General features: G+C 35.1%; 2 protein-coding genes across 2 annotated transcripts; both read left to right on the forward strand.

Moving 5' to 3' along the window:
* The first annotated feature begins 525 nt into the window (after window positions 1–525).
* On the forward strand, window positions 526–6,797 carry LOC141848725 (S-adenosyl-L-methionine-dependent tRNA 4-demethylwyosine synthase). Its single transcript, XM_074736770.1, has 8 exons — window positions 526–1,444; window positions 1,634–1,749; window positions 2,784–2,959; window positions 3,588–3,778; window positions 3,881–3,967; window positions 5,933–6,090; window positions 6,166–6,376; window positions 6,454–6,797. Exons 1-8 carry the CDS (start codon window positions 590–592, stop codon window positions 6,601–6,603), a joined length of 1,944 nt encoding a protein of 647 aa, XP_074592871.1. The 5' UTR covers window positions 526–589; the 3' UTR covers window positions 6,604–6,797.
* A 955-nt stretch (window positions 6,798–7,752) lies between these two features.
* Window positions 7,753–11,149, forward strand: LOC141811626 (protein AE7-like 1). The gene is made up of 5 exons (XM_074699647.1): window positions 7,753–7,952; window positions 8,480–8,585; window positions 8,930–9,029; window positions 9,682–9,727; window positions 10,778–11,149. The coding sequence occupies exons 1-5, from the start codon at window positions 7,841–7,843 to the stop codon at window positions 10,885–10,887; spliced, it is 474 nt and encodes a 157-aa protein (XP_074555748.1). The 5' UTR covers window positions 7,753–7,840; the 3' UTR covers window positions 10,888–11,149.
* Window positions 11,150–11,534: the final 385 nt, after the last annotated feature.

An 11,534-nucleotide genomic window follows, 5' to 3' on the forward strand; every position in this document is an offset into this window, starting at 1 on the left:
AATATTTCATCTTTATTACTAAATTACTCTCATATTTTAATTACGGTGAAATTTCATCAATATAATATTCTAGTTTCAAATTTCGCAGATCATTTGTCGAACTTTGAAATATCATCGGATTAAAATTATAAGATATAAATTAGATTTTATTATTATTTAATTTTAAAATATTTTTATTTTCATAAAATAGTAGGGAATTATATTATTATTATTTGAATATAAATATGTTTGTTAAAAATATGATTTTAAATATATAAAAAATTTAAAAAAATATTATTAAAATTTATTATTTTACCAGAGCCCCTTGTAGGCTTGAGCCGGGAGTCACACGGAATATTAAAATCGCTACATTATATATGTCAAATTCAGTTCCTCGAGTCAGAATTAAAGCAGAAGGGTTATTTCTTTTGGAAAGTTTGCCAAACCCGGTTAATTGTTCTTTTCTTCTAACCAGACCAGACCGGACCATTAATCCCCCGATTTAACCCGAATCCGGCCCGGCTGATCACCTTCGTCGTTCTTCCAAGTTCCGCACTCGCGTCAGAGCACTCCGCCTCCGGCGGCGACAGAGTAGCGAAGCGCCGCCGAAATGGTCGACGTCGCCCTTGCTTCTCTACCTTCTCCTCGCCTCGCGCTCTTCGCCTTCCTCTCCGCCACTTCCCTCTATTTCCTCTGGAAGTCACGCCGCTGCCGCCTTCACCCCTCTGTCTCCTCGCCGAAACCCACAAACCCAAGCCCCAGGGGCAAGATCCTCTATGCATCATCCACCGGAACGTCCAGATCCCTCGCTGGCCGCCTCTCTGCTCGCCTCCGTTCCCACGGTCTCCCCTTCGACCTCGTCGACCCCCGCCGCTACGAGCCAGAGGACCTTCCCAAGGAAAACGTCGTCTTGATCGTGGCATCTACGTGGGAGGACGGAAGGCCGCCGCCTGACGCACAGTTCCTCTCCAGATGGCTCGCGGAGAGCGCCGCGGACTTCAGGGTCGGGTCACTGCTCCTGGCCAGGTGCCGGTTCGCGGTATTTGGAGTCGGGTCGAGGTCGTACGGAGACAGTTTTAACGCAGCGGCGAAGGATTTCTCTAAGTGGATGACGGCGCTTGGGGCCTCGGAGATGCTGCCGTTGTGGGAGGGAGACGTGGATTCTGGTGACGTTGACGATCTGTTTGAGTCGTGGTGTCTGAGAATTGTGGGATTGCTCAAGGGAGACTCGGTAGCGGAGGATGGGCATTTTGATTCTATGGTGGAGAGCAATGGACTTGAAGTTTCTGATGAAGATACTGATGAAGAAACGGAGGTGGAGGACCTCGAATCGGCTGTTGTAGATATGGAGGATATTGCTGGTAAAGCTCCTTCGAGAAAGCTTGCTGTTGCTCTGACGAATGGAAGGGAGAATGGTGTGAGAGACATGGTGACACCAGTTATTAGGACTAACTTAGAGAAGCAGGTAAACTATGTTGATCTATCTTTATTATTGACTTCTTTTGCATTTTCTTTAATGTAGGTTTATGTACTAAATTGACTTCTTTTGCATTTACATTAATGTTGGTTTATGTAGTCATATTTCTTTTATTTCTTTCACCAAATTTTTAGAATTAGCATAATTATATTCCCATTTCTTACATCATTGTTGCAGGGATATAAAATTATTGGTTCACATAGTGGGGTAAAACTATGTAGGTGGACAAAGTCACAACTTCGTGGCCGTGGGGGCTGTTACAAGCATTCCTTTTATGGTATTGAGAGTCATAGGTAAAATGAACCTCTCATATCTTTTTGTTTTTCTAGTTGGCTCTCGTACATTGTCTCTCTTTTTTTTTTTTGTTGCTTTCTCTAATTTGGTTTATTCCCTTGTCCTGTTGAATCTTGCTTCTGGATTTCATAGTTTTTGACTAGTTCACAGTGCAATATTTACTTGAAGAAAATTTGTATCATTTAATTTTTATTTTCGGATACTTAATTCTTGTAATTTTTCATTGTCCACCACCAATTCACTAAAGTCTAGAAATGAAATTCTGTCAAGTTGGGTGCAAGAAAGTGTAACTAGTGCAGTGGCTGATGGATCGTATAGTTGTTTCTATTCATGCTGGAGGTAGATATAAGAGCATTAGTAGCTGAGATATTTGAGCAAGAGATCTTTGCCAAATATAATTGCTGTACCTTTTTCTCTTCAACATGTAATCATGCTTTTGAACATAGCTTGACACTAGTTAACAGTCAATTTTTGTTGATAATGTAACAATTAACAATATCATAGATAAAATATCTGTTATCCTGTTAGAAATCAACCTATCTTAATGTTGCAGACAAATTTCATGAAAAAATAAATCTTCTTGTTTGCCTTTCTTGTTGAAGTTCCTGTATTATTTGGTTTATTATTGGTTTCAGGATAGATATGGATATGTAAAATACAGTTGTCAGACGTTATTCTTATGCTTATTTTATCTCATTATCATGGGATAATGAAGCTATGTGAATGCTTTTAGATCAGAGTCAAATGAAATTTTCCTTTAGCAACAGGTTGCCATGAACGAAAGATTCTTAACTTTGCATGATTGAAGTAGCAAAGCTCTGGATGAACTATTGAGGACATTGTATACGCTGCTAGCTAGTTAGGAGGATGGTAGTCTCTGAGATAAAATGGTTTGAACAATTTTTCACTAATCAAGTTATATAAAAAAAAAGGAATGTAGAGATGTGCCTTCAGAACACTTCTTGTTAGATAGAAATGGTTTTCATTTATGTTGGACTGGTGTAAATATTCTATTTCCTTGCATATTCTACAGATGCATGGAAGCAACTCCTAGTTTGGCTTGTGCAAACAAATGTGTATTCTGTTGGAGGCACCACACAAATCCTGTTGGCAAGAGCTGGCAATGGAAAATGGACGATCCTCTTGAGATTGTAGATGCTGCAGTCAGTGAGCATACCAAAATGATTAAGCAAATGAAAGGTGTTCCAGGTGTGTCTTGTTTTCCTATTGTTTTAGTGCAGCTGGTACAAATATTTCCCCTTTTGCATGTTTGTTCATAATGTATCATAATCATCATCATAAGGTCATGGAACAATTCCAACTATTTGGGGTCAGCTACATGGAGCTATATTGCTAGTATGTCCAAGTCAATTAAATCATAAGGCCATTTCCTGAAAGCACTTGAGTGATTGCTTTCTTGTTTTTTTTTTCACCTTATAATATATTGCTACTATACTCCAATTACTTATCAATTTATACAAATTACATAATGTTGTACTTTCTGTTATGACTATATATGTATGCACATATCATATAGATAAATTTATCTGAACTCATGACTTAAGTGCTCTATCATTTGGTAATTGTTCTTTGATATATGTTCGTCTAGTAGTCTTTAATTTTTTCCTTGATATATGTTTGTCTAGTATAGTCTTTAATTTTTTTTCTTGATATGTGTTTGTCTATTATAGTCTTTTTTGTTTTATCTTTTTCAGCAATATTATGTTATATATAACTTAAGTTTTCATTTAATTCAAGGCTTGCTAATTTAGTGCTTCATCCTATTTCTTTCATCAAAGTGGGAATAACTTGATGCTATTTTCTCCATTTTGTGCAGGTGTAAAGACGGAACGTCTATCTGAAGGTCTTTCTCCTAGACATTGTGCTTTGTCACTTGTTGGTGAACCAATCATGTATCCTGAGATTAATGCACTTGTTGATGAGTTACATCGGAGACATATTTCTACTTTCCTTGTCACAAATGCTCAATTTCCTGATAGGATAAGGATGCTGAAGCCCATCACTCAGGTTTTGTTCTTCCTATGTCATAAATATGATATAGAATTTGATATTAACTCATATAGCCAGAAGTTAGGCTATAATGTTTGATTTCTATTTCTATGGTTACAGTTATATGTCAGTGTAGATGCAGCTACAAAAGATAGCCTTAAGGCTATTGATAGGCCACTCTTTGGTGACTTTTGGGAGCGTTTTCTGGTGAGTATCTGCATAATTAAATAGTAATTGCTGTAATATCTCTCTCAAATGCTTAGCATGCTACATGATATAAGTTTGAAAATTTTGAATTCTTCTTTGTCAGGTGCATGTGGAATAATCTGGTTAAAATAAACATTCACAATTATGACTAGTCCAGATTTTGAAGTTAGAATGAAAGTTTGAACAGGCTAGATTGCTCATCCAGATTGTAGGTTGACCCTATTAGATTTTGGGATTATTAGGAAATAATACTAGATATACCTTACTGATTTTTGTATGTGTCATCCAACTAATTTTAGCAAATCAAAACCTACTGGTGGAGCAGAATTTTTTCTATGCAGGTGCAATGTTATATTATAAAAGAAATTGTAAACACATGTGCATTGGTAATTATATTATCAAGAATATTGTTTTCCAGAATAATTATTAAAATGCTTTATAATTAGAATGCATAAGAAGAACATACTTTTCACAGTAGTTGAAATTTGGATTTTAGCTATAAACCATTCCATAATTGTTTTAGCTTTGACAATATTGAATATATCCAAAAAGGAAATGTTCAACCTAAAAGTAAACAAACAGAAATTTGACATTTAATTTTTTATATTCCATAAGTGCCAAAAGAAAATTCTTACATGTCATAATTGTACTCGACATAATTTAATCAATTGCAATCTTTGCACAATGGCCTCAGTGTTGAAGCTATTGAAAGACTTTATCAGTGAAAGTAGCCAAATAATTATTTGACATTTAATCCCCTATACCATTATACAAATCACTTTTCACGAACTTCATTATTGAAAAGTTTCTCTCCACACTTGCAATAAATTCTTAACTAAGAACAACAATAACTTCACAAACTTAATTTTTTTTTTTTGCCAAATAATTAAGATAGTTGACTCACATTTTGAAGTTCTCTCCTCACTTGCAACCCAATCCCATCTTTGCATCTTCTAATTTTATGGCTTTAGTTGGCTTTAGCAGATTTTCTGTAGGTAGAGGTGACGAAAAGTTGCAGAAAGGTGGTGTTGTTTATTGTGGGAGGGCTTCTGCTATTTCATTGAAAGGAAATTTGAGTTGCCAGATTGGGTTGCAATGGTGAAGGCTTTTGCAAGTGGGCAAGATGGGATTGGGTTCTGAAGTGCTGTGGAGTGTTACATGGGAGACTCTTATTGATCTACATTGGTTTTTGTATCTACATTGGTTTTTGTATTCTTGTGATGTGGGCTAGAAGAAAAGGATTTTTGGTGGTGTATTGAAAGCATGTCATGCCTTTGGCAAGACAGGATTTGAACCCGTGACCTCTAGGAGAAGGGGAGCCTTGGCGCAACGGTAAGGTTGCTGCCATGTGATGTGGGCAATAGTAGAAGAAAGGGATTTTGGTGGGAGCTTCGTGCACCGGGCTGTACCTTTGAAAGGAGATGCAGCAATTGTTGAGTGCATTGGGATCAGAACAAAATAGTCACTTGGCACTGCACAAGCAAGGGGAAGTTAAATCCAAGTGTGTTTGTCAAATATCTCATGACTGCATGCTTCTATTGGAGGTCTTGCAAGAGGAAGAGAGTTGTGGAAACCCAATTTAAACATGAATAATTGAAATTAGCAGTATGGGATCTTTTTTATAGTCTGGACATTATTACATGGAATATTTGATATTGAACAATTTGCCTGCTCTTTCATGTTCTGTTCGTTTAATTTGCCAATTGATTTATATCTAATGTCCAGTTCTGATGTTGCATATTTATGGCAGTAAAAGTAGTCGATTATCTGTAGTGCTATAAGGTTCCACCACAATGTTACCTATTGCCTGCATATATATTTTGGATTTTGGTTTATTGTATGAGAGCATAAGCATCCTAAAGGCAGTGCGATAACCATTTTGCTAAATTTATCAAATGTTGCATTCATGTGAGAAATAAATGCAAATTTTTTTACTTTGGATCTGCTTTGATTAACTGTTATCAGGATTCACTAAAAGCATTGCGAGACAAAGAACAACGGACTGTTTACCGCTTAACTTTGGTTAATGGATGGAATGCAGAAGATTTAGATGCATATGCAAACTTGCTGAGTGTTGGAAAGCCTGACTTAATTGAAATCAAAGGAGTGACTTACTGTGGCTCGTGAGTTTATACTCAAGTTTTATAAATTGTGCAATTTCTTTGCTCACAATGCTAACTGCTGCTTGATCGTGACAGGTCTGCTACATCAAAGTTGACAATGGATAACGTCCCTTGGCATTCTGATGTTAAAGCCTTCTCAGAGGCTTTGGCCAGGAAAAGCAGTGGCGAATACGAAGTTGCTTGTGAGCATGCTCATTCTTGCTGCGTCCTTCTGGCAAAAGTTGACAGGTTCAAGATAAATGGTGAATGGCACACATGGATAGATTATGAACGGTTTCATGAGCTGGTACATTCCTTAGGAGCTCTCTTGTAATACCTCTTAACTCACTGCCTTCTGCTAAGTTTTTCGGAAACCGGAAACAGGTGGTTTCAGGAAAGCCATTTAGGACAGAAGACTACATGGCTCGCACACCATCCTGGGCTATCTATGGTGCTGAAGAAGGTGGATTTGATCCAGATCAATCTCGATACAAGAAGGAGAGGCGTCATGGAACTGCAAGCCTTCAGAACTAGCTGGTTTCAGTTTCAGATAAGATTATGCATCTTCCTCCATTAGTGGACCCAAATTATCTATCGCCAAACATGATAAGCATTTTGGTTGTAGGACGAATATACATATATTATTACTTGCTGAAGCAGAGGTTTTTTTTTTTTTTGGTGACATGAACAAGATGAGTTAGTTATTTGTCCAATTTAGTTTCATTATATGCATATCCATACACTACTAGGTCTCTTTTCACTCACTCATCAATATTACACTACAATATTACAACAAATATTGTATACTAAATTAACTGCACACAAAACATCAACATAAGCATTAAACTATGTAAATAATGCAGCTATTTTATATGTATGTTTGATAATGCCTAACCATGTACTTCATCAGCAACTTTGTGTTGAATGATACTGTTTTTTCTGTTTGTATTTTTATGCATTAGTTCCATTGTTTGGATTGTTTTCATTTATTTAGTATTACTTCATTGGAACCAATGTAACAAGTTAATTAACGTGCAAAACTAAGGCTTCGGATAATTCAACAAATATTGTTATGGATTGCATGTTTTCTTTTTTCTTTTTAAATTATTCATGTGTCCAACTTTTTGAATTGATTAATTTTGAAGATGATTGATTTAGTTTCATGAAAGTTTTTCAGTCGTTAGAATAAATTCAAGAAATACAAAGTGGTTCAATACTCATAGTCAAATTTTTTGAAAATTAATCATGTTGGACAAATGTAGGGTAATTATACTTTTTCAAATGTTTAGTAAGTGTTCTTAATCAAAATATCTATTTACCTTTTTATTTTTTAAAACTTTTATTTATAATTTAAATATTTAATTTTTACGATCTAGTAATTTTGATAATAAAATAAAAAAATTAATGGGCGTTTTGACATTAGTAAAATTTTGGAGGATATTTTGATAATGATACTTATTTTGATAAAATTTCACTCTATCTATTCAATAAAGTGATTTTAAATAATATTTTATATTATTTTTCATCTTAAAAATACATTTTTATAATATTGTTATGGCAATTTTAATTAGTATTATATTTTAACTGTTAAAGTTTATGTTGGATTTATTAAAAAATATATATAGCAAATTGTATATTTAGGTTTTTTCCAATAATATTATCTGAACGAGTCGAATCGTTTGGTTCGCGGACGCAGTCAAAGGCGAGTTGCGAGTGAAGAAGAGCGCGAGACGAGGAAAGATTGGCGACTGCAGTCTTCAGTGACGGAGCCATGACGCTGGGGATGATCAACGCCAACCCTGTGGTGCACGCCAAGAGGGAGAGGATTGTTCGGTCGGAGGATATCCACTCCGACGATGCCCTCGACGCCCTCGATGTTTTTGGTATCCTGCCATCGTGCTTTCCTTTGCTCGCCTTGTTCTCCGATCTGTTGATGTGATTGCTTGATTTCGGTTTGTGATGCCGCTTTTTAGGGAAAGTTTGATTTTTTTCGCCAGGAGGTAAGGGGGATTACTGCTCCAACGGCCTGATTCCCTCCATGTATTTATCTTCGATCTCATGCGTTCCTTCAGTGCGCTTGTTTTTAATTCATTGATTGTTTCTTTTCGGCGTCTTTTGCTGTTTTTATGACAATTGGTTGAGGGATTTCATGGATCTTCACTCCCGATTCCTCCTATGCCTTTGATAGTGCCGACGAACCAATTTATTGCTTCTGTCTCTTGTCCTTTTTATTGTGTGAGTTCCTTCTCTTTGTTGATGAGTTTTAGCCGTCAATGTTTTTTTTTTGGATTTGTTCTGTGTTAATCCATATATGTTCAGTTGATTTTTTTTTTCGTGGATTCGTTGCCGGTTTATTTTGTTCCTGAAGAATAATGCTACTTTGGAGTCGTTTCTTGACTTAAGCGATTAGATTCGGTGAGGGATATCAAGGATCCGGAGCATCCTTATTCTTTGGAGCAGCTCAGTGTTCTCTCGGAGGAGTCTATCGCCGTTGATGAGAAGCTAGGCCGCATCAAGTGGGTGTCAAATGTTCTTTTTTCTCCAATCCTGATGCTGTTATATTTATGGCTCAAAAGTATCCACTATGATGTCTGAGAATTTATTGAAAGTATGGCCTTGTGTTAATCCACCAATTGATAGGCTCTTTGCAATGAGAAAAAAAATGGATCTTGAAACTAATAAGATGAGTTGTTTTTCTTTTGCACTGGAAGTAAGGCGGCTTCTGCTGGTTTTTAGAGGAAACTTCATTCTTTGATCACCATCACAATTCTATAATCGTATCTGTTGTATATTATGATCTGAGTACTGTCTCCAACATCATTATTAATCTTCACTGTACTAATTTCTTCGATATGTGTAGGATAACCTTCACTCCAACAGTTAAGCACTGCAGTATGGCAACAGTAATTGGTCTGTGTTTAAGGGTTAAGTTAATGCAGTGCTTTCCCCCACATTTTAAGGTTAGTTATTATTTTTACCTATTCTCTCTAGGTTTAATTATCAGCACTATTTATTGTGAAATGCTTGATATTTTTTTCTTAGTTTACAGAAATAGAATCAGAATGCAATTCATCTGATATTCTTTGTTTATGTAATTAGAATGCAATTCAAACTTTCTTATTGATTTACTGAAGTAGTAGAACAAGGGAAAATAAACACTTGTACTGAAAGAAACATTTACACAACTCAAGTTAGAGATAGAAAGATTCGTGACACTTTGATTTATTGTCTAGGTTTTCTATGGTAAACAATGTTATTTTCACTAAATTATATATATATATATATATATATATATATATATATATATATATATATATATGATTCAAGAAATTCAGTTTATTTTGCTTATGAATTATTGTTATAAATATGACCAAGGTTATGGAATTTGATTGCTGAACTTTGTGATAAACTTAGAAGTATAGCTAGCAATATCGAACAAAGTTTTTGATGTTAGATTAACCGATTAATCTGCCTACAATAGCAAACAAGCTACAAAAGTATGTTACAATTTATTTGGATCTTATCTTCTATTTATTTCATACCTGACATGAACTATCACTATGCACACAGCTTTTCATATATGACTAACTATCAAGTTCAATGAAATTTCAGGTTGACATCATTGTATCTCCTGGTTCTCTTGCAAATGAAGAAGCAGGTGAATGCAAAAGTTTCTTATCTGTCTTTTTTTTTGTGAAGTATCAATATTATTTGCACCTTTCTAGGCCAATGTCTTGTCATTACTAAATTAAAGAACGCAAACAAAGCATACTACATGGAGATAGAAAAACAGGCAAAAAAAAAAAAATCTTTGCTATCTTCTTAGAGGAAACTAAATAGTTATGGTGAAGTCAAAGTGTGGAGCAAAATAGATAATTTTGAACGTTGAAGGTTTCAAAGAAACTTAATAAATGTGAAGGAAGGGATACTTGATGTTTATGCTTTTGCGAGATTGGTAATGGTTCAGATCTGGAAAAATTCTGAATTTCAATGGAAAAATTGTGTAAATAACATGAAAAGACTCTATGATGGTTGTAGATATTTAGAAGCTAAAGTGAAAGAATCCTGACATACAACAAAGACAATTAGCTATCAAATCAAACGGTATAAGTATGTTGTATTATGCCATTGTGCTCTAACTAAGTCAACATTATATGTCTCGAGTCATTTAGATCTCTTCGAATTATATTGATTTCTTCACCTTTTTTACCTAACTATCCGATCTAACTGTTACTTTTGAACATGTTCATGTGATTCACATTCTATATATATTTTTTTAATTACTTTCAACATTTGAGCTACACCTACATGAAAGGTCCCATCCCAACCATTGTCCCATCTAGGAATAACATTATATTTTATTTTATGAGTTCTAATAGATGCACACATCTATTTTGATATTCTCAAGTTGACAATAAAAAGATATATTAATGCCATAAATTTCACTTCAATGCTTACCTAAATCCTATGTTACCATGGATAAGAATATGTATTTTTTAAACTCTAGATGACATAACAATTCCCAAACTTGATACGTAAAATAGCTTAGGATAGAGATGGAATACCAATCTGACATTCCATAAGCCATTTTGCAACCAGAATTCACTGGATACCAGAGAGTTACCATAGGTATAATAAACAAAGACTGTGATCAGTTGCATTTATTGTAATTGTAAAGAAACTAAGCATGGAGCCCTTGGTAATGCAGTTAATAAGCAGCTGAATGACAAGGAGAGAGTCTCTGCAGCTTTGGAAAACCCTAGCCTCCGTCAACTTGTGGATGAGTGTCTCTACTCCAATGAGCTATATTCATGTTAGTTACTCATATTTTTCCTTGTAGTTTCCACTGTATATCAGTTCTGTTGAACCGAACTGCTTGTGGGTTTTAGCTATATGTTATATAAATTCGTCTCAGGTCATCTCAGTGACTTGTGATATTATGTGTTTTTTTGGTCAAAGGTATTATGTAGTTTTTGTAGTCTTATACAGAAGCTATCTTCTATGTAGCAGTTGTTATCAAAATAAATGTAGCAATATGAAGGCAGTTATATTTTGGTGTATCAATCAACTTTTCCTTTTAGATTATTTACTTATAGCAGATTATATCATCTCTTGACTATTATTTGTGAGCTATATGCACATTTCTGGTTGATCCATCTATTTCTCTTTACCCTTTGCTTAGGTTGTACTCATGAATAGAATGTGCTCCTTTCTTGTATGATTTTGGCGACCTTGAAACAACACTCATCCCAAAGATTTTACAGCAACCATTAATACACTCTTTATCAACATTTATTCCAACAAAGTTGGTTTATGAGCAACAATGATTCAAAGTGGGGGTATCTGTAGGGTATTTAAAGTCATAAATCTATGATTCTTTAAGGTACCTACAGATTTTCTAAATGTCATTCTGTAAGAAATTTGAAGACTAGCTTGGAACTAGCATGCATACATTTTGCAAGCAT

This window comes from Curcuma longa, chromosome 17 (assembly GCF_044706935.1).
Source record: "Curcuma longa cultivar G26 ecotype Majalengka, Jawa Barat chromosome 17, ITB_CL_G26_1.1, whole genome shotgun sequence".
Lineage (NCBI taxonomy): Eukaryota > Viridiplantae > Streptophyta > Magnoliopsida > Zingiberales > Zingiberaceae > Curcuma > Curcuma longa.

Bases quoted from the DNA above. Each gene is read 5' to 3' on its own strand.
- LOC141848725 (XM_074736770.1), top strand. From the start codon at position 590: ATGGTCGACGTCGCCCTTGCTTCTCTACCTTCTCCTCGCCTCGCGCTC. The intron at 1,445-1,633 runs GTAAACTATGTT...TCATTGTTGCAG, and splicing joins GGACTAACTTAGAGAAGCAG to GGATATAAAATTATTGGTTC. The intron at 3,968-5,932 runs GTGAGTATCTGC...AACTGTTATCAG, and splicing joins ACTTTTGGGAGCGTTTTCTG to GATTCACTAAAAGCATTGCG.
- LOC141811626 (XM_074699647.1), top strand. From the start codon at position 7,841: ATGACGCTGGGGATGATCAACGCCAACCCTGTGGTGCACGCCAAGAGG. The intron at 8,586-8,929 runs GTGGGTGTCAAA...CGATATGTGTAG, and splicing joins GAGAAGCTAGGCCGCATCAA to GATAACCTTCACTCCAACAG. The intron at 9,728-10,777 runs GTGAATGCAAAA...TTGGTAATGCAG, and splicing joins TCTTGCAAATGAAGAAGCAG to TTAATAAGCAGCTGAATGAC.